General features: G+C 40.5%; 1 protein-coding gene and 1 pseudogene across 3 annotated transcripts; both read left to right on the plus strand.

Annotated features, from left to right (window-relative positions):
• Nucleotides 1-3,901: 3,901 nt before the first annotated feature.
• NAA20 (N-alpha-acetyltransferase 20, NatB catalytic subunit) lies at nucleotides 3,902-19,083 on the plus strand (the record flags this gene model as incomplete). 2 transcript variants are annotated; one of them, XM_084246821.1, is made up of 6 exons in its annotated part: nucleotides 3,902-3,954; nucleotides 9,641-9,665; nucleotides 12,362-12,485; nucleotides 13,403-13,538; nucleotides 18,373-18,518; nucleotides 18,998-19,083. In XM_084246821.1, 6 exons carry the CDS (start codon nucleotides 3,902-3,904, stop codon nucleotides 19,081-19,083), a joined length of 570 nt encoding a protein of 189 aa, XP_084102947.1. The 2 variants fall into 2 exon arrangements, with proteins under 2 accessions (XP_084102947.1, XP_084102948.1); XM_084246822.1 differs by having other exon boundaries at nucleotides 12,362-12,452.
• Nucleotides 5,670-6,303, plus strand: LOC311180216 (NADH dehydrogenase [ubiquinone] 1 beta subcomplex subunit 7-like; annotated as a pseudogene). Its single transcript has one exon. The product of its transcript is annotated as an NADH dehydrogenase [ubiquinone] 1 beta subcomplex subunit 7-like (transcript).
• Nucleotides 19,084-20,389: the final 1,306 nt, after the last annotated feature.

Consider the following 20,389-nt stretch of genomic DNA (forward strand, 5'->3'; position numbering starts at 1 on the left):
CCTAGTCATGGGTCATTTGATTAATCCCCTTTGGAATTTGTTGCCCTCTTCTCTGGAGTCTTTCTTATTCCTCCAAGGCTTTTTCCTACTCTATTTTGACCCTACAAGCTATTTGCTTGCCATATGGTTCAATTTCATCCTTATGACAACCCAATGAAGTAGCTATGATTTTGCACCTCTTATGGAAACTGAGGCATAGTGCTAATATCATGATTACCTTATTTGTAAACTACTGAGATGACATGATTTTCCATATAAGTCATTCAACAGACATTTGCTGGACAACTGCCAGGCTGCCAGGTAGCCTTTTAAAAGATAATTCACCTGAGCAATGGAAACTGGTAAGTTTTAAAATAAGTAGACAAACAGGGTGAGAAAGGACACCCAGCTTGTGTTTCTAAAATGCTTTCTGCAATTTTCTTCATGTTCCCCATGGCCTTGCATGCACTGCTTTTGTTCACCTAGCTCCTGTGACTTGAATGATTCCAAATCATCATTTCTTTTTATTTATTTATTTTTTCATAGAAGAACTGAGGTGTAGGCCAGAGGTATAAGGGGTAAGAGGATTCACCAGAGACAGAGTGGGGAGCAGAAAAGGCAGATTGCTAATATCATGAGTTCCTGAAATATATTGAAATATACTGCTAAGGGGACCAGCGGGAGAGACAGGAGAGGTCTGCTGCACCATATATGGGTTAGCTCCCTGGCTGGGGATTGAACTTAGGCCATAGTGGTGATAGCCCTCTGCTACCAGGGAGGCCCCCTAAAATCACCATTTTTAACAGAAGTTGCAAATTGGTGACCCATGGCATCCAGTCCCTGCAGGTGTAAAGTGTGGTCTGTGTGTTAAAACCACAGTGGTTTTGAAAAATCAAAATTGCTTTTATAATACCACTAATTAAATAAGTACTAACACAAAGTAGTCACAAATTTCCAGTTTATAGTGCAAATGAATCCTAGGGCAAGTTAGGGATAATTAGGCAGACTCAAGGACAGTGCAGGGGTTTCAGAAGAGTTAAGGAGGGCTCCAGAGATAAGGACAACAAATTCCAAAGGGGACTAATCAAACACCCCAGGACTTATGACATTAGGGACTTATTTTATGACCTTAGGGTCAGCAAGACATTCCAATAGAGGGCAATGAAGAAAAGATAAGATCTGGGGCACAGAGACTTAGTTCCGGGCACAGAGACATTTAGGCAATGCGTGAGACCACCAAGAACTAACCAATCACAATGTGACTGGTGGAGCTTTAGAATAATCAGAGAAAGAAGGTCTATATTCCCTGAGGCACGACTCCACTTTGGCTTCCTTGCCTCTCCCTGGCCTGGTTCCATGGCCAGGGAGTCCCACTTTATTTCTGTTCCTTTTCTCCTCAATAATCTTTTTCTTTCTCTAAACAAACCTGCCTCTTCTCGCTTGCTTGCCTGAGCATCTGCGAAGTTCCTGCTGCAGCTTCATGAGACACCAACCCGTGGTAGTCTAGTGGCTGGGACTCAGCGCTGCCACTGCAGCCTGGGATCATTCCTGGCTGGGAGACTAGGCCTGAAAACCTACAATTCTGGTATCACTAATAAAAGTTAACCCATCAAAGTTAAGTTGTTTTTATTGTCTTTGACCTATTTTACAAATCTATAAGCCACAGAAAATTGATAGTAATGAAGCTGATTCTTGAATATGTATACATAAATAAATACAAATAACATATATAATTTATACACACACCCTCATACACACACACACACAGACATACACAAACAGAAACATCTTGTGTGGCTAGGAGATGCAATAGATTATTGCTCTGTGGATACTGATCAACTTTAAACCTATTTGTAAATACATTTTAGCATTCTGATAGCCTGTGCTTTTTAAATTTTTTTTGAGCCAGCTGTAGTGTAACAGGATGGTCCCCACGAAAGGGGGAGGTTCCAGGTTCCCTGCCCCACCCAAAAAGGAGGGTGGTGCTGAGCAGAGAGAGAAGAAGCTGCAGAGGAGACTGAAGAAGAAAGGAAGCAGGATGGAGAGTCAGAAGGAGACCTGGAGGAGGCACATGGAGCTGAGAGACACGTAAAGTAAGTACATTTGCCTTTTGGTTGTGGACTGAAAGAAACAGATGTGGGTGAGAGACCCATGGGGAGGTGACAATAGTGGTTTTTGTCTTAATGTTGATTTTACTCTTTTCCTTCCAGACTTGTCTGGTTGTTTCTGATCCTTTTCTATGGTTCCCCACGGAAAGATGCTTTAGACTGTGACAGGCTTTGGGGCCTTGTTCTGGGCCATCCTGCTTGGGTAGATTTTACCCACGACGGGGACGGGTAACTTTGGGTGCTTGATTTAGAAACTATGTTCTTTGCCTTTACTGTATTGTTTCCTAATTGTATTAAAGTTCTTTCCCATTAAAGTCTCATTTGCTTTGTGTTAATGCGGCAAATGGCAGAGCCTGTTTAGAGCAGGCAGGTTTGCCGGGTCTGGGGTGCCTCCCTCTCTGCCCTGTAACAGTAGTATTTACTGAATCTTTAATTTGTTTAAAAACTCTTTAATAAATGTTCATATTATGTTTGTATAAGAATCATTACTGTATTTTCTAAAAATTATCCCTTAACATTAATGTGGCACATTAAGTTTTGCTGATATAAAAGAGACTCACAAATTTCTCTGTTTAAACACTTGGCAGCAGCTGAGCTAATATGTCACATTCTGCCCTCCTGGTGATTTGTTGTCCCCATGGACATGGGTTTGTAAGCCCCAGGTTCTGCTGCAATGAATGCACACTTACATGCCTATATCGTTGGTTTTTAGGAACAATGCCTGGAGCTCAGCTTGAACTCATGAGAGATCCTTCTTATGGGTCTGCCTACTTCCTAGCCTAAGCCATCTTTTTTCTATCCTCCTTCCATGCCTGAGCCATTTATGTAGGCAGGGATTGCTGAGGAGATCCCTCTAGAGCAACCTGGACCCTAGGACACTTAGAGATGTGAGGGCCTTGGAATTTTGACATTATTTGGCTTGTTTCTCTCAAGTTCTCCTTAGTAAATGCTTAGCAAGGGGGGTGAGGGAACAGAGTCCCCCAAAGCAGGTAGGACCTATTTGTAATACCTTTTAGGTAGGGCATGTTGGTTTCTTAGTCTTTGGACCTGCACTGTACAATATAGCAGCAACCACTGCCCATGGTGCTGTTGAGTACTGCACTGAGCTAGTTAGTCTTCTTCTGTTTGGGAGGGGCTCACTCCTTGTGAGCATTTGGGTTAGTTGCTAATTTTGGATAACTATGTAGAATTTGAAAGGGACCCGGAGATTCTATTTGGGCTTAATCTCCATATCTTTACCTTTGGATTCACCCTCAGCCCTCGGATACCTGCTTGCATGTTATGCTTTGTAATGTAGGCATCTGTGCCTAAGGATACTAGTCTGCACCTAAGGATCTTGGTTTCCATAGCTGTGTCAATGGCTACGTTAATCTCTTCTACCCCCACCTCCTTGTGAGCCAGGTTTTTGGTCTTGTGGTGCACCTCCTCTTTTTTTTCTATTCTTGTCTTCCATCATTGGGGCAGTGGGCTCTTGCTTCACTTCCTCATTTAGCACCTGGCATCCAAGTACTGAACACCATTTTTCTGCTTCTGTGTATTAATCCCTGGCATATGTATGTCTCCTTCCTATGCGATCACACTTCTTACCTGCTCCTTTCCTTCCTAGCTTCTGACCTAGGACCCTGACCGTGAGGGTGTGATCTGGCAATTCCTGATGCAGGCCGCCAGAGGGCGCTATGTCACTGCTGTGGTTGCCGAGCAACCTGTGACCCGGAAGCACTTCTCGGCCCTGCCTCGCGGCGTCTGTGCGTAAGACAACTTCCGGCAGGACGGGCTCGGGGTCCGAGCGATCCGGCTTGCTAGGCCGCGGCGCGATGACCACGCTCCGGGCCTTCACGTGCGACGACCTGTTCCGCTTCAACAACATGTGAGTGACGCGCGCCCTGGGCTGGCGCCCGCGGCCTTCACGTCACCTGCGCGGGGCCCGCGGGAGTCACCACCGCCGGCCGCCCCTGGCGCCTCCCGGGGCGGGACCGCGGGGTCCGAGGCCGGGGTCCGGGGCACCCGAGCGATCGGCCTAGCAGCCCGTGGTCGGGGCGCCCAGGCGTCGTTCCTCAGCCCCGCGCGCGCGGGGTGCAGGGGCAGAGCGCGGGCGCTCTCGGGGTGATGGGAGGCGGGGGAGCCGGCCCAGAGCGCACCTCTGGGCGGATCCAGGTAAGTGATTTGACTTCCTCGTTTCCGTGCAGTGGACACCCCAAAAGTGGCAGCCGCGCAGGTCGTTACGCGGTCAGCGGTTAAGTGTTTGCTGGGAAGCTGTAAGTTGTGCAGCCCAGCTGGTGGTAGTGGGTAATTTGTGTTTGCGGGGAGTAACTGCGATCTTGGCATCACACCGCAGTGCCTCCTTGCTCGGTGGGGCTTGTGTCTGTGGGTTTCGTTACAGGACCCGCTTCCTAGTCTAGACAACTTTTTTTTTTTCTGTTGTAAGGAGTCAGGGTACAGGGCAGATGATGGTGAAGGCCCATTGTGGACAGTTTGTTTGAATCCGAGTTAAGTCAGGACCTGTGACTTGTAAGCCTCTTTTTTCTTTTCTTTTCTTTTCTTTTCTTTTCTTTTCTTTTCTTTTCTTTTCTTTTCTTTTCTTTTCTTTTCTTTTCTTTCTTTTCTCTTTTTCTAAGAAAACATGGGAATTTCTGAACATTTAGAAAAGTTGACAGTCTTTTACCGTGAGCATCCATAGCTGCAGCACCTGGACTGTCCAGTTAACATTTCTCCTAATTGATTTCACCACATTATCTGCCGGTCTGTCTGCCCACCTACATTGACTTCACCTTACCATCATCCATCGCCCAGTACCGTGGATCACATTCAGGTGGTAAGAGGGTGGAAAGAACTTGACATGAGGTGGTTAAACACTTTTCAAAAAGGGGGTGAGCTTTGAAGAAGGCTAAAGAGGAAGTACATTTGGAGGAAAGAAGTAGGAGTGAAAGTGAGAAGGTTTGAGGTGCGGCTATATAACCAGGACATAATTGTGACCATTGGTTATCACTCAATGGTCAGAGAAACTGGCCACATTGTGTTGTTGTGGGGTTGTCTTGATCGTTTGGGAGGAATTTTTTCTTTGGCCTCTCCCAGTCTGTGTAGTATAACTAAGGTAATTCGAGTTGAGCTCGCGCTGTGCCCAGCACTGGCACTGTAATAACCTGGCTAACCCTCACAGTTACGTGAGATAGGAGCTCACGTGATCCTCATTTCGTGTCTGAGTAAACTAAGGACTGAGAGCGCTAATGAATTATCCTAGGTGAGAGATGCCTGTGGTAGGAGTGGGTGAGGGGAGGAATCTCTTCTAAGGAGATTGGTTGTAGAGCTGTGGAACTTAAAGAGTGGTCCCTGACCACCAGGGAGCATTTGGAAATGCAATAATCTCTGCTGTTAAGAGAATTGCTGTTCTAGAGCCTGAGCTCTTCATGTTGGAATTCTGTGCAATGGGACAATTAGAAAAGGTAAATAAGTCACTCAGGAGGTCTTGGCAGTCACTTGGACATTAGGACTTGACAAAGGCTTGGGTTTGAGAGGTGCAGACCTGGGATTTGAGAACATGCCTTGAAATGCCAAAAGTTTCAAGGCAAAGCTTCATGGAGGAGAGGAGCGGGGTGACCCCGAGCTGCGGCGGAAACCCGCGGCGACAGCTGCCATGGGGGCGCACCTGGGCAGGCGTTATCTGAGCGATGGGTCGATGGGTCGATGGGTCGGGGGAACCGATCCCCTGCGGATGCCTACCTTCCCACCCCACTACGGCTTCCCCGGGGCGCAGGGAGCATGAGATGGTAGCCACACAGCAGGAGATGAACGACGCACAGCTGGTGCTCCAGCAACGGGATTACTGTGCCCACTATCTCATCCTGCTGCTCGAATGCAAGCGTGACAGCTTCCCCAACTTCCTGGCCTGCAAGCATGAGCAGCATGACTGGGACTACTGCGAGCACCTTGACTATGTGAAGCGCATGAAGGAGTTTGATCCCGCGGCGACTACTCCAGCGTAAGCAGCGGCGAGAGCAGAGGGAAGCGAACCTGGCCAGGGGCCAGGGCACTGGCGAGGTGGCCCCGGAGGTAGCCTTGTAGTGGACCCACCACTACCCTGTGTCAGAAATAAACGCTTCCAGGCCCTCAAAAAAAAAAAAAACAAAAACAAAAACAAAACAACAACAAAAAAAACGCTTCATGGAGAATCAGAACAAGGCAAAGCTTCATGGAGAATCAGTTTTAATTGAAGTTCTGGGAAGGGACAACTTTTTAATGGAATTGAATGAATCAAGTAGAAGGAAAATTTATGATAAAATGTTAGATTTCAGAAGAATCATTTAACTTGTTGAGGCCTCATCAGAATGAATATGCCAGTAAAGGGACTGCTTGTCCCATTTTCTTCCTTTTCTGAAAATGAGGGCATGTCAGTAGAGAACTCGAGCATCACTGGATTAGCGTGATACATGGATGCGGGAACATTGCAATTAAACAATTATTTATTGGAAAAATACTGTGTTCGTACTGTATACCAGTGCTGGAGACACAGCAGTGAACAAAAAAGAAAAGTTGATAACTTTATAAAATACATCTTTTAGAGGGGAAAACAAGGTAAGAAAATCATCTCAAACTCAGTGTTCTGTACAAAGCCGAAAATGAAAGCAGGCCAGGGAAATATGAAGTGACTGGCGATTCAGCTTTCAGTAGGGTGTCCAGGGAAGGTGTTCCTTAAGAAAGACTAGGGAGGTTGAGAGGGTAACTCATATGGGTATTGGGGGCAGAGGGAATAAAAGGTGCACAGATATCTGTTGCAGGTAGGAGAGGACCAGTGTGCCGGGACAGAGTGTGGGAGTGTGAGGAGAGCCAGAAGCCAGGGCTTGGACGGCCTGTCATGGCTTGGGTTTCTCTGCCAAGTGCACCGAGATACTCAGTTGGAGAAGTCCATCTGGGAATGGAAATCTCAAATTTAGATATGGGCTAACGATAGAAATTTGGGGTCAGTACTATTAGATGGTATTAAAATCCAGAGAGTAGGTGACATTAGCGAGTGCAGACAGAAAAAAAAAAAAGCCTCCCACATGACACCCTAGGGAATCAAGCATTAGAGTAAAGGAGAACTGGGGACCAGGGAGGTGGGAGGAAAACCGCATGGTGGGGCCTCAGAAGCCAGGCAAGGAGCACATTGTAGGTGGAGAAAGTGGAAACTACCTCAGGGAGTGCCAGTGGCTAAGTGTATAGCATCTTCACTTCCAGGAGAGAGGGTGTTACAGGGCAGGGAGAGGGGCACCCCAGGCCCCACAAACCTGCCTGCTCTAAATAGGTTCTGCCATCCACCGCATCAACATAAAACATGAGACTTTAATGGGAAGGAACTTTAATACAACTAGGAAACAATACAGGAAAGGCAAAGAATCTAGTTTCCAAATCAAGCACCCAAAGTTACCCGTCCCCTTGTGGGTAAAAGTCCACCCAAGCAGGATTGGCCCAGAGCAAGGCCCCAAAGCCTGTCACAGGTCTAAAGCATCTTCCAGTGGGGACCCACAGAAAAGGGTCAGAAACCATCAGACAAGTCTGGAGGGAAAAGAGCAAAATCAAAATCAAGACAAAAGCCGCCTTTGTCACCTCCCCACAGGTCTCTAACCCACATCTGTGTCACCCAGTCCATGACCAAAAGGCAAGCGCAGTTTCTTCACGTGTCTCTCGGCCCCATGTGCCTCCTCCAGGTCTCCTTCTGGCTCTGCATCCTGCTTCCTTTCTTCCTCAGTCTCCTCTGCAGCTTCTTCTCTCTCTGCTCCACCCTCCTTTTGGGTGGGGCAGGAAACCTGGAACCTCCCTCTTTCCTGGGGACCACCCTGTTACAAGGGGAGAATTGGAGCAGGTTCATGGGTAATGAGACAGGGTGGAATCTGCTTAGCAGAAATCCATGCAGGGTTACAGGGGAGAAAGTAGAGTGTGGGAGCAGACCCTTGTAGGTGAGTGGGGTCAGTCATTGGACTGCAGTGAAGTGTTCTTCTGTTAGGTTTTCTTTGTAAAATTTTGGGAAGTGACTGAAATTGAGAAAGGGGTGGCCCTGTTGGAGAGTTGAGGTGAGAGGAGAAGCTATAAACTAGTTGTTGAAAGTGTAAGAGGGAATCCCCAAACTGTAGTAAGGTAGTAATTCTCCAGATGTGGACTGGGGCTCCTCAGATTTGTTTTGTGGTTTCTGCGAGGTCAAAACTATTTCCTCATATGATGTTACTAAGATGGTCTTCTGCCTTTTCTACTCTCATTCTCTCACAAGTACCCAGTGGAATTTTCCACATGTGTGCACTTGTAATAGTAAGTATAGCAGACACAGAAGAATCCAGCTTACTTTTAAGAAGCCAGACATTAAAAAGATCTTTATTAGTAAGAATTGTTAAAACAATGTTATCCTTGTTACAAAATTTTTGTTTTCGAAAAGTTTTGAGGCTTAAAAAGTTAATTATACAAAATGAAAGAGTGAGGATAGTCAAAAGGTACACAAGTCAGTCACGGGGATGTAATAAGCACAGCATGGTGACGGCAGTTAGTAATATGGTGCTGCATAAGTTCTTAAGAGTCCTCATCACATGAAAAAATTTGCACTTATGTATGGTGATGCTGTTAACTAGACTGATTGTAGTGATCACCTTGTAGTATATACAAACATGAAATGATTATGTTGTATACCTGAAACAGTAATGTGCTATGTCCTTTATACCTCAATTGAAAAGATTCCCATTAACATGTAATTGATCTATTTAAACAAATAGGAATTTTAAATATCAATAGCTATAACCCACATAAACAGAATTTTATGGGGTCCTCAGGAATTTTTGATTGTCAGCAGTTTGAAACCAAAGATGAGAGAACTGCTAGACTAGAGAGATACAGTATGACTGTCAGCGTTGTTAATGATCCCAAAGAAGAATTTGACTGGGTGTGCAAAAAGTGTAGACGGTAAGGGGGAAGGCTCCTTGCGGATGGAAGCAGAGATATATAGATTAAGAATCATTGACTCTGGGGCCCTGTGTTGGGCTGCATGCTGGCTTGGCAGGCGCTTAGCAGCACCTGAGCCAGGAGACCTTATCCAGGTTGAAAGTATATGAATGGAGGAGGTTGGAAAGGGGAGCAGAAATCAAGTAGCAGTGATGAGGGAGCCCACATTCAGCGGATAGAATAAAGGAAGAAGAAACAATTGTCAGTGCAGACCCAGAGAAAGACAGGAGGGGCCTTAAGGATGCGGTAACAAGCTAGTTTTCTTCTGTGTGTGTTGAATTAATTACGTGTCACATTAGTCCCCAGTTCTATGTACAATTTATTGCCATTTAGAATAATGGAAGATTTTGATGTAGATTATTAACTATAAAGTAATTTGTGAAGAAGTGGTTAAATGAAAGGGTGTGCATATCTTTATAATCAATATCGTAGCTCATTATTCTTTAGTTTAAACCATGTTCCTTAGCCCCAAAGTTGGATTTAAAGTTGTACGTGTAGCATGTTTCGTTTGTTTTGTGCACTTCCAATTTTAGTGGGTTTATTATTAAATTGGTTTTGTAACACTGCTTACTATTACCATTTCTCATTTCTTTCAGTAATTTGGATCCACTTACAGAAACTGTATCCTTTTCAAAAAAAGTTAAATGAACGCTTACTGAGAGTAAGGAAGATGGAAAAGTGAAAAGAAAAAAATAGATGCGTACTAAAAAACTTTAAAATGTGTAGGTTAGGAAACATTTTAAACAATGTTGACAGCAATCAACGAAAAACAACTGGGAACAAGAGTTCTATTAAATCCGCCTTATGAGCTAATATAATGACTGTATATAAATCTGTAACAGTTGAGCCCAGTGCCCACCCTGCCCCTCAGTAGTAAGGATGACCATGTACAGCAGAGCAGTGACTTCATCAAGATGGGTTCTTTCTGTCCGATGTGAATGAAGTCTGGGGATGATGAGCAGTCCGGAGCAGGTAGTGGTTCTAAGAAGTCACCAGCGACCAGGCTCTGCACTTGAACCATGCTACCATTCCCAGTGTGGCCTTGCTCTGTCTTGGATGGCAAACAGCATCACATCCATGTTTTGGGGAAGAGGATCAACATAGGGGAAGGGACAGTGTCCTTCCCTTTCAACATTATCTTTGGTAAATACCATGTAGCTCTTCTATAGCTCATTGAGCAACACTTGCCTCTTAATACAGTTACCTAGCACGTGCTGGGAATATGCTTCAACCTAAATTGTTAACTAAATGGAAGAAAAGATTTTGGGTAACAACAACTGTCATGCTCCCAAATAGAAAAGTGGGCAAAGATGTGTCAAGTTAGGGTACTCTGGGTTATATTGCAATTTGCAACGGCTAAAAACACAAAATTAGATTTGTTGGTTTTGTTCCATGTCTACTACAGTACTTAGGAGGACAGTCTTTAACTGTTAATATAACAAAAGAGGCATAGAGGAGGTTAATGAATTCAATCTCAAGAATCAAAGACATGCAAGTTCAAAATGAGGTTTGCCATGTTTTACCTATCACATGATCAAGGATTAAGAATTATGATAAAACTCAGTACTGATGAGGGTGAGGTGAATGGAGCATTTTTATAAACTGTGAGTGACAGTGTAAATTCTTGCAGGTTTTTTGGAAGGCACTTTGACAATGTAATACTTAGTAATTCTGTTTTTTGGAAGCTGAAAGTAACACAAAATAGAGGCAGTTACATCAGTGGTTGGTGAAACTAAGGTGTGTGGACTAGATTTATCTCACTGCTGGTTTTTGTTATTAAAGTTTTATCGCAACAGAGACATGCTAAATAATTTACATATTGTCTGTAATTTACATTTGTCTCTTTCACAGTAGCAACAGAGACCATTGTCCGTAAAACCTAGAATATTTACTATCTGGCTTTACAGAAAATGTATAATTACAGAATTATAATATTAAAATTTTGGAATAACACACACAACAATGTAGAGATGGTTCAATTTAGTGGTGTATTCATGAAGGATTTAAAAATGTTTTTGAGAAACTCGAAAGAATTCATATGCCTGTTGTCAGGAGACAACAGGGTATTTAAAATGTTTATTTTAAATGTTTATTCTTACAATGGAGTAATACATAACAGTCTAGTACAGTTGACAATAGCGCTACATCATAGCAGAAATGGAGTTGAGTGGGAAAAGGAACAAAAAATCTCCAGTTTACATTTGTCTTTTTAAAATTATGGCTGATTAAACAGTTCGCCATGTTAAAAAAAAGTGAGAATTTTGAAGAATTTCAAGTGACAGGAAACTTTTACTGTTGGTAAGAAGAAAATATTAAGATGTAAATCAGCTTATATAGTGTGCTCGCAATTATAATTAAATTTACAGCAAAAGTTCCGTATTGGGGGTAAGACCATATCTGAAAGTAACCTGCCAGGTTTTTAGTAGTTAGTGAGCATTTAGGGGCTCCTCTGTTGGCTGGGGGAGAGGTGGTTTTGTGTGTTTCGGTAACTGGAAAGTAGGAAGATGCTGGCTCACCATGTGAAGCTTGTATTTGAAGTACTAAAAGTAATGGCTATCCTTCAGAGGACAGTTTGAAGAATTTACTAATGTATAGGTTTTCCAGGTTTTTTTCTTTTTTCTTTTCTTAAATACATGGTTTATGATGTCTTCTCTTAGAATTACGTCAGGAAGTTTACACTAAGAAGGAATATAGGAAATGCACATGTCAGTAAGGATACTGAGGATAGAGTTAGTCATGAGCAAATTAATTTACTGTTAAGTCATCTTTTATTTGCACTGCTAGAAATAAGAGAATAAGAATCAGTGGAGGAGAAAAACTGGGTAATGGTTATGTTGCCTCTGGAAGTACTTAAGTGTTAAAGTTATTTTCCAAGTCTCAGAGCTCAAACTAATGTAGAAACTAGTGACTAATTTTCCAGTGCAGTTATGGAAAAATAAAGGCATTGAACATCTACTATGTGCCTGGGAATGTGAACATGTCATTATAAGGGGAGGCAGAATAGCAGATGATAGATACTATCGATAGATATAGTGAGACCACTTGGAATAGTTTATAGGACTTTGGAGTGCTGATTCTCTGCTTTCTATTACATGATGCTGTCTCCATTCACACTTGAAGACATATGTTTAGGCAATTTTGTCAAAAATTAGTGCCGTCCTAAATATTTCATGGCATAATATGATTATAGAAGTCATACATTTAGAACTGGGGATAAAATACTACTATATTTTTTAAAGGAATTTTTCTTCAAAATATCCCTTTTATGAAGAATTTATTAGTGTCCATTACTTTTCATATTCCTTAACAAGTTCTAGTATGGGATTCCCTTTTACTTACAGTACCTTGCCCACTGGCCAGAGTATTTCATTGTTGCAGAGGCACCTGGCGGAGAGTTAATGGGTTACAGTAAGTATAATACTGCTAGTACTAGATTTTACAGTAAGTATAATACCACCAGTACTAAGTTTTACAGTAAATATAATATCACTAGTACTAGATTTTAAGGTAGGTCTCAACTGATTGATTTAGATTCATTGCAGAATTGAAGCATACTCACGATGACTATAATTTATTTCCTTTTCAACCATTTGTTAACTCACTGATCTGTGCTTTAGGGACTGTGCTAGGCATGTCTGTGAATCAGATAAGCATGGTCTCAGTCTTCTTGGGTCTTTCTATATTTTTGTTAAATTTTTATTTGGTATACAATGTGGGGATTATAGCATCTTCACTGAATCAGTAGCATTACTAACAAAAATTTGAGCTGTAGGGCCTCCCCGGTGGCACAGTGGTTGAGCGCTGGGCTGCAAAGCTGCCCGCAGCCTCTGCAGTGCCGGTTTCGATCCCCTGCAGTCAGCAAGGGTCCCACATGGCGCGCAGACCTCTCCTGCCGTGCCTGCTGCTCCCCTCAGCAGTGAATTTCGTCAGTCTGCCTGTTCTGTTCCCCGCTCTGGCTCTGGTGAATTCTCTCACCCTCCCAGGCTTCTGACTACCCAGTGCTTGTATAAATTAAAAAAAAATAAAATTGAGCTGTAGATTGTCTCAGTTATATATGTATACATACATACATAGCTACACACACACACACATCCACTTGATATTTTAAAAACACATTTTAAATCTGTTCAAAATAAGTTGTGTTTTTACTATGACATTCCTTTTTAAATTTTTTTATTCTGATTTCACAATTAGATTTAGCAGTATAAGTGACAAGTTATAAACGCACTAAGAGCCATTAGCTAGATGGCTTTAATTTTGTAAATTTTATTAGTTTATAATAAAAAATATACTAGACTCTACTTCTGTATTTGTATAAATCCATGTGTCTAATTACTAAATGCAATCTATTTTGGCAGTTATGGGTAAAGCAGAAGGTTCAGTAGCAAGGGAAGAATGGCACGGGCATGTCACAGCTCTGTCTGTTGCCCCAGAATTTCGACGCCTTGGTTTGGCTGCTAAACTTATGGAGTTACTAGAGGAGATTTCAGAAAGGTAAGATCCTGCTTTTCAAGTCATTTATGCACTTGAACCGTTTTTCTTCTGGGTGAACATTTATAAGATGTTTTTCCTTCAGGCTGTGAGACATCTGTGATACTTCACGGTTTACATGAATTTCATTGTGAGCTTCTAACAGTCTTTACAACAATTTTGTCACATATGGAGACTGGTATGATTGTCCCTAGTTTGCCACTGATGTAAATGAAGGCAAAGTGAGTGACCTGCCACAGGTTATAAGCTGGGTTATTGGTGCAATCAGCGATTAGCCTTCAGGGTTACTGTAGTGCTCTTGCCAATATGGCAGATGTCCCCACTTTCTATTAGTATTATCTCACCTTAGAAAAGTTTTCACAATGCTCTTAGGCCAAAAGAAAAGTTTAGTCTTGGGCAGTTATGTCCTAATTGCTTTAATAAGTGTTCCTGACATAACTTATTAAGTCTTTGTCTAACTAGTAGCTAATTGGGGAAAAAATTGAAAGAAAAAACATTATTTCATTGTTAAATAAAAGGTTACCTACTAATGAGATGTGTACTCCTGATGGGAGCACTGCATTTGCATGACTGATCAAACCTTGGAAACAAATTTGACACAACTACCTCCATTCCTGTTTCACAATGATTTTCATGTTCACACTGATTTTTTTCCCCCTGTACGTCACAGGAACTGTCAAAAAACAGCTGCATAAAAGACCTGTTGTGTATATCAACCACCCCTTTCTCTGGGATCAAAGTAATATAATAATTAAGACTCCTCCGAGTTCCTGGCTTAACCATTTGTCAGGCTGCTATTTTTTTTTTTCTAAATCCCAGAAGTATACAGGGAAGAGTATAGCTGCTAGGAAGAGCTCTCAAGGCTCTCCATTTAACTGATGGATTTAATAAAGGTAAATTTTTAAGAAGTAATGGCTTATAAAAGGCCTGAGTAAAGTTGAGGGCAAGAGAAACTTGAGCTCATTCAGAGAAGAGAGGGTAGTGTTAGTTGGAAAAGAAGTCAACTGTAGCCCTTAAAATTTTAAAAAATGCTCCCTAGACTGGCAAAGAAGAATATTATATTTGTTAATGGCATATCATATTGAAAAATATCTGACATTATTATATAGTGGGCAGGGGTTCAAATTAGCGATGCTGTGCATATATGATTTAGTGTATTTACAGAATTGACTGTTGCTTAAGCATTTTTTAGCGTCAAAAACCACTAAGCTCTTTTTCCTTCCAGTTTCTGTTCTTTCATATCCTTGGAATAGTTGCTAAAATTTAAGTGTTCTTCATTTGTATGAGTGTGTAAGTGTATACATACATACACATACAAGCACTCATATATATTGCATATTTATGTATTTTAAATGTACACATTAAAGAGAAACTATATAATTTCCAGTTAACTAGAGGATAAAAATATGGAATGATAAAAGTCAAGTCAAAAGAAGAAAAAGGAAATTTAACTGGCAAAGCAGTGAAAAGCTGAAATGAGAGCCATGACTCCAAATATTACAAGAAACATAAACAGTAAATGTTAGTGAGCTAAGGACTCCAGTTAGACAAAGATTTAAGGACGTTATGCTAAGTGAGTAAGCCAGTCACAGAAAGAAAAATACTGAATGATTCCACTTACATATTAAAAAATAATAAATAAAATAGTTAAATTCATAGGATCTGAGTGGAATGGTGGTTGGCCAGGGAGGGGGGTGAAAAGAACATTTACTAATCAAAGCACATAAAGTTTTAGCTAGGCTACATGAATAAGCTATAGTCTGCTGTTCTACATTGTACCTATAGTCAGCAATAATATGTTACATGCTTAAAATTTATTAAAAGGGATAGAACTCACGTTAAATGTTTTTGGAAATTGAAAAAACTGCCAGAACTATTTTATTTACAAAAAACATGTGTGAATATTTAAAATTATGTAAATTCTAACCTAAAGACAATTGGTATACTTAAATAAGCAAGCCTTCCACAGTGTAAAAGCTTGAGAGCAGTGCAAAATCTTCCCACAAAGAAAACTATGACTTTTCAAAATAGCAAATTTTATCAAATATTTAAGAAATAATGACTATGAAGTCATCTTTACACAAACAAAAAGAGGGAGCTATTTTTCAGCTTTTTAAGGTTGGGATAATCTTGATAACAAAACATGACAAGAAATTAAGAAAGGAAAATTTGAGGAAAATTTGACTCACTATGGATATAAAAATCCCAGAAAGAACTTAGCAAAGTGGATTCAGCAATTCATAAAAAGGATAGAACATTAGGGCAAGGTTGTTTTAATGCAGGCAAATATGCTAGTATTCCACTATGTTACTGTATTTACAGAATGACTTTTATATTAGTAAATGCAAAAAACACTTTGATAAAACCATTTATTTTGATAAAGATTAGCAAATTAGGAATAGAACTTCCTTAAAGTGAAAAAAGTGTATCTACAAAAAATGTAAGTACCACTTGTGAATTGAAATCTGGGAAAAGATAAAAGATGTCTACAGTCAGCCCCTCTTTTGATAATTTAGTGGAAACCCTGGGCAATACAGTAAATCAAGAAAAATAAGACATGAAAATTGAGAAGACATCCTATCAGTAAAAAATAACAAAACCATTGTTTTGTACTGATATGATTACACAAATACAAAACCCACAAGAATGTAAACATAAATGTTTTACTCTCAAAATTAAGCAAAATTGTTCTATGTGCAGCATAAAATTAGCTGATTTCTATACATACAGTAAAAGTTAGAAAAAGATGCTATTTGCAATGACATTAAGATACATTAAGGACTTAGGAATAATAACAGCTGTGTAAGCTTTCTCTGCAAGTTATAAAACTTTGAGACATTAAAGATGACTTAGAGAAATAAGCTATAGTAAACTAGTGATTGATCCAAGAAGCTAGAGAAACTGCAGTCAAAATCCCAGGTGGGGAATTTGTGGGATTTGCTAAATTGATTATGAAACTTAAGAAAGGAATGAAAAGAGTTAAAATTCTTGAATGACATTGAAATAGGCAGATTTACCCCACCAGAAATCAAGCTGTAATGAGTAATGCTTTTGTGTTAATGCTGGACTAGCTGCCTAGAGCTGCGCAACAGAATCGGAGAAAGCAATTCTGTTTTTGACATGTATGAGAAATGGCAATTGCAGATCAGTAGCGCAAGTATACACTGCTATAACATTGGTGTCTTTGCCATATGGTACCATACCATATGTAAATCAATTTGATTCATTAAATCTTTTAACTTTTTATTAAAATTCTAGATATGGGGGCTTCCCTGGTGGACTATAATCTCCACTCTATCACCTCTATGACCTGAGTTCAGTCCACCTGAGTTTAATCCCCAGCCAGGAAGCTCACCCACATAAGGCGCAGCAGACCTCTCCTGTCTCACCTGCTACTTCCCTCAGTAGGGTATTTCAGTAAATCCATCTGTTCTGCTCCCCACTTTGTCTCTGGTGAATCTTCTCAACCCCTGCACATCTGGCCTAAACCCCAGTTCTTACACACACACACACACACACACATAAATCTAGATGTGAAAAGCAAAACTGAAACATCCTTTGAAGACAATATACGAGATTTTTTGTCCTGAGGACAGAAAAGAACTTAAACCATAAAAACTGCTAGTTCTAAAGGAAAGATTCATATACCAACTTCATTGAGGTGACAACTTGGTGCATTAAAAGATACATCAGTATTATGACAAGTCAGAAATTAGAAAAAAGTTTGCAAAAACATTACATAATTTTAAATATCCAGAATACATAGAGAACTGCAGCTGGGGGGCAAAAAAAGATATATGGAAGTCCAGTAATACTATATGCATTAAGAAATCTAAATGGTAAAAATATATTCAGCTTCATTAGTTATCCAAAATGCCAATTAAAATTACCCTTAGCTACAGCTGCACCATAAGATTTTCAAAAATCAAAATGATTGAGCGGTGCTGTGGGAATGGAGTTTTATCCACTTCTGTTAGAGTGCAAGGTGGCACAGCCAGGCTGGGAAACACTTGGAGATGTGCATACCCCTGTATAAGCTAACGATGACTTTCCTGAGTATTGACCTTTGATATGTACCTTAAGACCCAACAGAAATATTCATAAGCAGCATAGTGTAACAGTAAAAACTGGGCATGTTTATAGGACCACAGACAACAGGGTATGTAACATAGTCACACAGTGGAGCACTAAGAGTGAAGATGCACAGGTTCTCATGAAAGAGAGGCTGATGCGTAATGCTGACAGGGAAATCACTAAAGATATAAAATGTGATTCCATTTTTGTTGAGCTCACAAATAGGAGAAACTAAATTCTAAGTGGTAAATCTGCAATAGAAAGCAAGGAGCTAAGGGGCTGTCACTGACCAGAGGATACAGGACTGAGAAGGGTGTCCTGTGGCTGCATTTGGGCCATGGCCACATTGGTGCTTGCTTCATAGTCTCTACAAATGGGTGAACGTATTGTATGAATAGTTGGTAAAATGAGCATACCAATTATATGACATAAAATACACAGTAATTTCTTTAAACCAGCTAACAGAACTGTGGTACAAAGAACAAATGCTTTTTTTTCTTTTTTAAGTTTCTCTTTTAAGAAAACATGTCCTATAGGTTGTGAAATACTAACATGCAAACAGAATCTTTTGTACTATAAAATTACTGTCATAAATCTTCAGTAATAAAAATTGATATAGTTAATATAATCAGTTGCATAGTCCTGTTACTACCATTCTGAGAGGTAGTCAAAGCAGAGTAAAAACAATTGTTTTAAAGATATATCTCTTATTTTCTAGGGTTTTTCACATTCTAACATTCTTTTTTTTTTTTTTTTTTTAAAGAAAGGGCGGATTTTTTGTTGATCTTTTTGTGAGGGTATCCAACCAAGTCGCAGTGAACATGTATAAGCAGCTGGGCTACAGTGTGTACAGGACCGTCATAGAGTACTATTCAGCCAGTAATGGGGAGCCCGATGAGGACGCCTATGGTAAGTAAGCTGCTACTGTGGTAGGAACCCTAGGAGGAAACCAAAACATTTGCATACATTCTATAGACTGCAGTGTTCACCAGTTATTTCAATAAATTTAAGAGTCATATTTGCTGGACTTAGTATTTTAGAAATTGAGCCATAATATTTAAATCTTTAACCTACTTTATGAACCTACCACTAGTTATATTAATTGTAACTGGGTAATTGCTGCCAATTACTACATTGCTACATTATAGGCAAGTTATTTTTTAACAAGATTCTTTCAAAAGAACATTAATATAAAAAGCCGAACCCGTTTTTGGTTGGCATCTGAGGTACTGGAGACTTGAGTTTCACTTATGAATATATTTCTCTTACAATCTGGTGAAAGTTAGGGCAGGGAACAAAAATCTATGGGAAATTTACCTATTGACTTTAAATTTGATATAAAATGGTTCGATATTTGGGTACTTACATTACACTTTGCTTCCAAACAGATATGAGGAAAGCCCTTTCCAGAGATACTGAGAAGAAATCCATCATACCATTACCCCATCCTGTGAGGCCTGAAGACATCGAATAACCATGGGCAGTGGTTCTTAGGCTGAGGCTCCAGATTTTTTATGGACAATATTTTTTTCATTAAATGATCTTGGAGCTCTATTAGGAGAAAAGTAACCCTGTAGGTCTTAAAGACTTCAAGAAAACAGGTTCTAAACTTACTTTAAATCTTGTTTCCAGTTAGCAGTGTCAAACCTACTAAAGCTGTTCAGTGTAATAAAACTCAGTCAAAAAGGCAGATAGGTCAGAAGGAAACCTTCCACTCTTCATAGTTCATAACATTCACTATACACTAGGGAATAAACTTGCTCCAGTCTCCTCCTAAATTCTGTGCCTGAGAACCACTGCTGCATATATGTTTTTTATTTTGTATTGAATTTAATTAATTGAAGCTTTAAAAACATGAAATGTATAAATCTAAGATGTATAATAAAATGCATTGTAACCCTCTGAATGTCTTCTGGAAGTTTGTTGGTTATTTATAAAACTAAATCAGGACTGAGGAGGGTTATTTAGGATATATAGTTTGTCTTAAAATTTTCATTTTTATATAAATCATTTGTAAATGGATATTTGAAACACTCCCTGCCCAGCATACTTAAGCTTCCTTCCTAGTGCATAGTAAACTCTTCCCAATTATTTTTCACTATTAGTCCTGTCTGTCTCATCTCATAGTACTTTGTGTAAATACTGCCTTTCAAAAGAGAAAAATACTAAAGTTGTTTTATTCTTTAAAGGAGAAAACCTGGGCCTCCCTGGTGGCGCAGTGGTTGAGTGCTGGGTTGCAAAGCTGCCCGCGGCCTCTGCGGCGCCGGTTCGATCCCCGGCTGCTCCCCGGCCACCGGAGGAGGGTCCCACATGGCGCGCAGACCTCTCCTGCCGCCCGCTGCTCCCCTCAGCAGTGTACTTCGGTCCTTCTGCCTGCTCTGCTCCCTGCTCTGGCTCTGGTGAATTCTCTCACCCTCCCGTGCTTCTGACTGTACCCGGTGCATGTATAAACAAAACAAACAAACAAACAAATAACATGCCTCTATTAAAAAAAAAAAAAGGAGAAAACCTAATTTCCAAATAAAGGCCTTATAACTGGATCATAGCCCAACCACATATTTTCACATGCAGTTTCATCACCTGTAGTATCTGAAAAATCAGTACGTAAACATAGTATATGAAAAAAAAATGCACAGAAATGATTATTAAAAGTTTTAAAAGTACTTATTTTGGTGGAATTGACGGTAAGAAATGAATCCTTATGTTCTGCCAAGAGAGAATAACCTTCCTTCATGCATTTCAACTGGCATTTGCCAGAAAGTTTGTTTTTTTCCCCCAGA

Source organism: Talpa europaea (genome assembly GCF_964194135.1).
Source record: "Talpa europaea genome assembly, chromosome: 11".
NCBI classification, from domain to species: domain Eukaryota; kingdom Metazoa; phylum Chordata; class Mammalia; order Eulipotyphla; family Talpidae; genus Talpa; species Talpa europaea.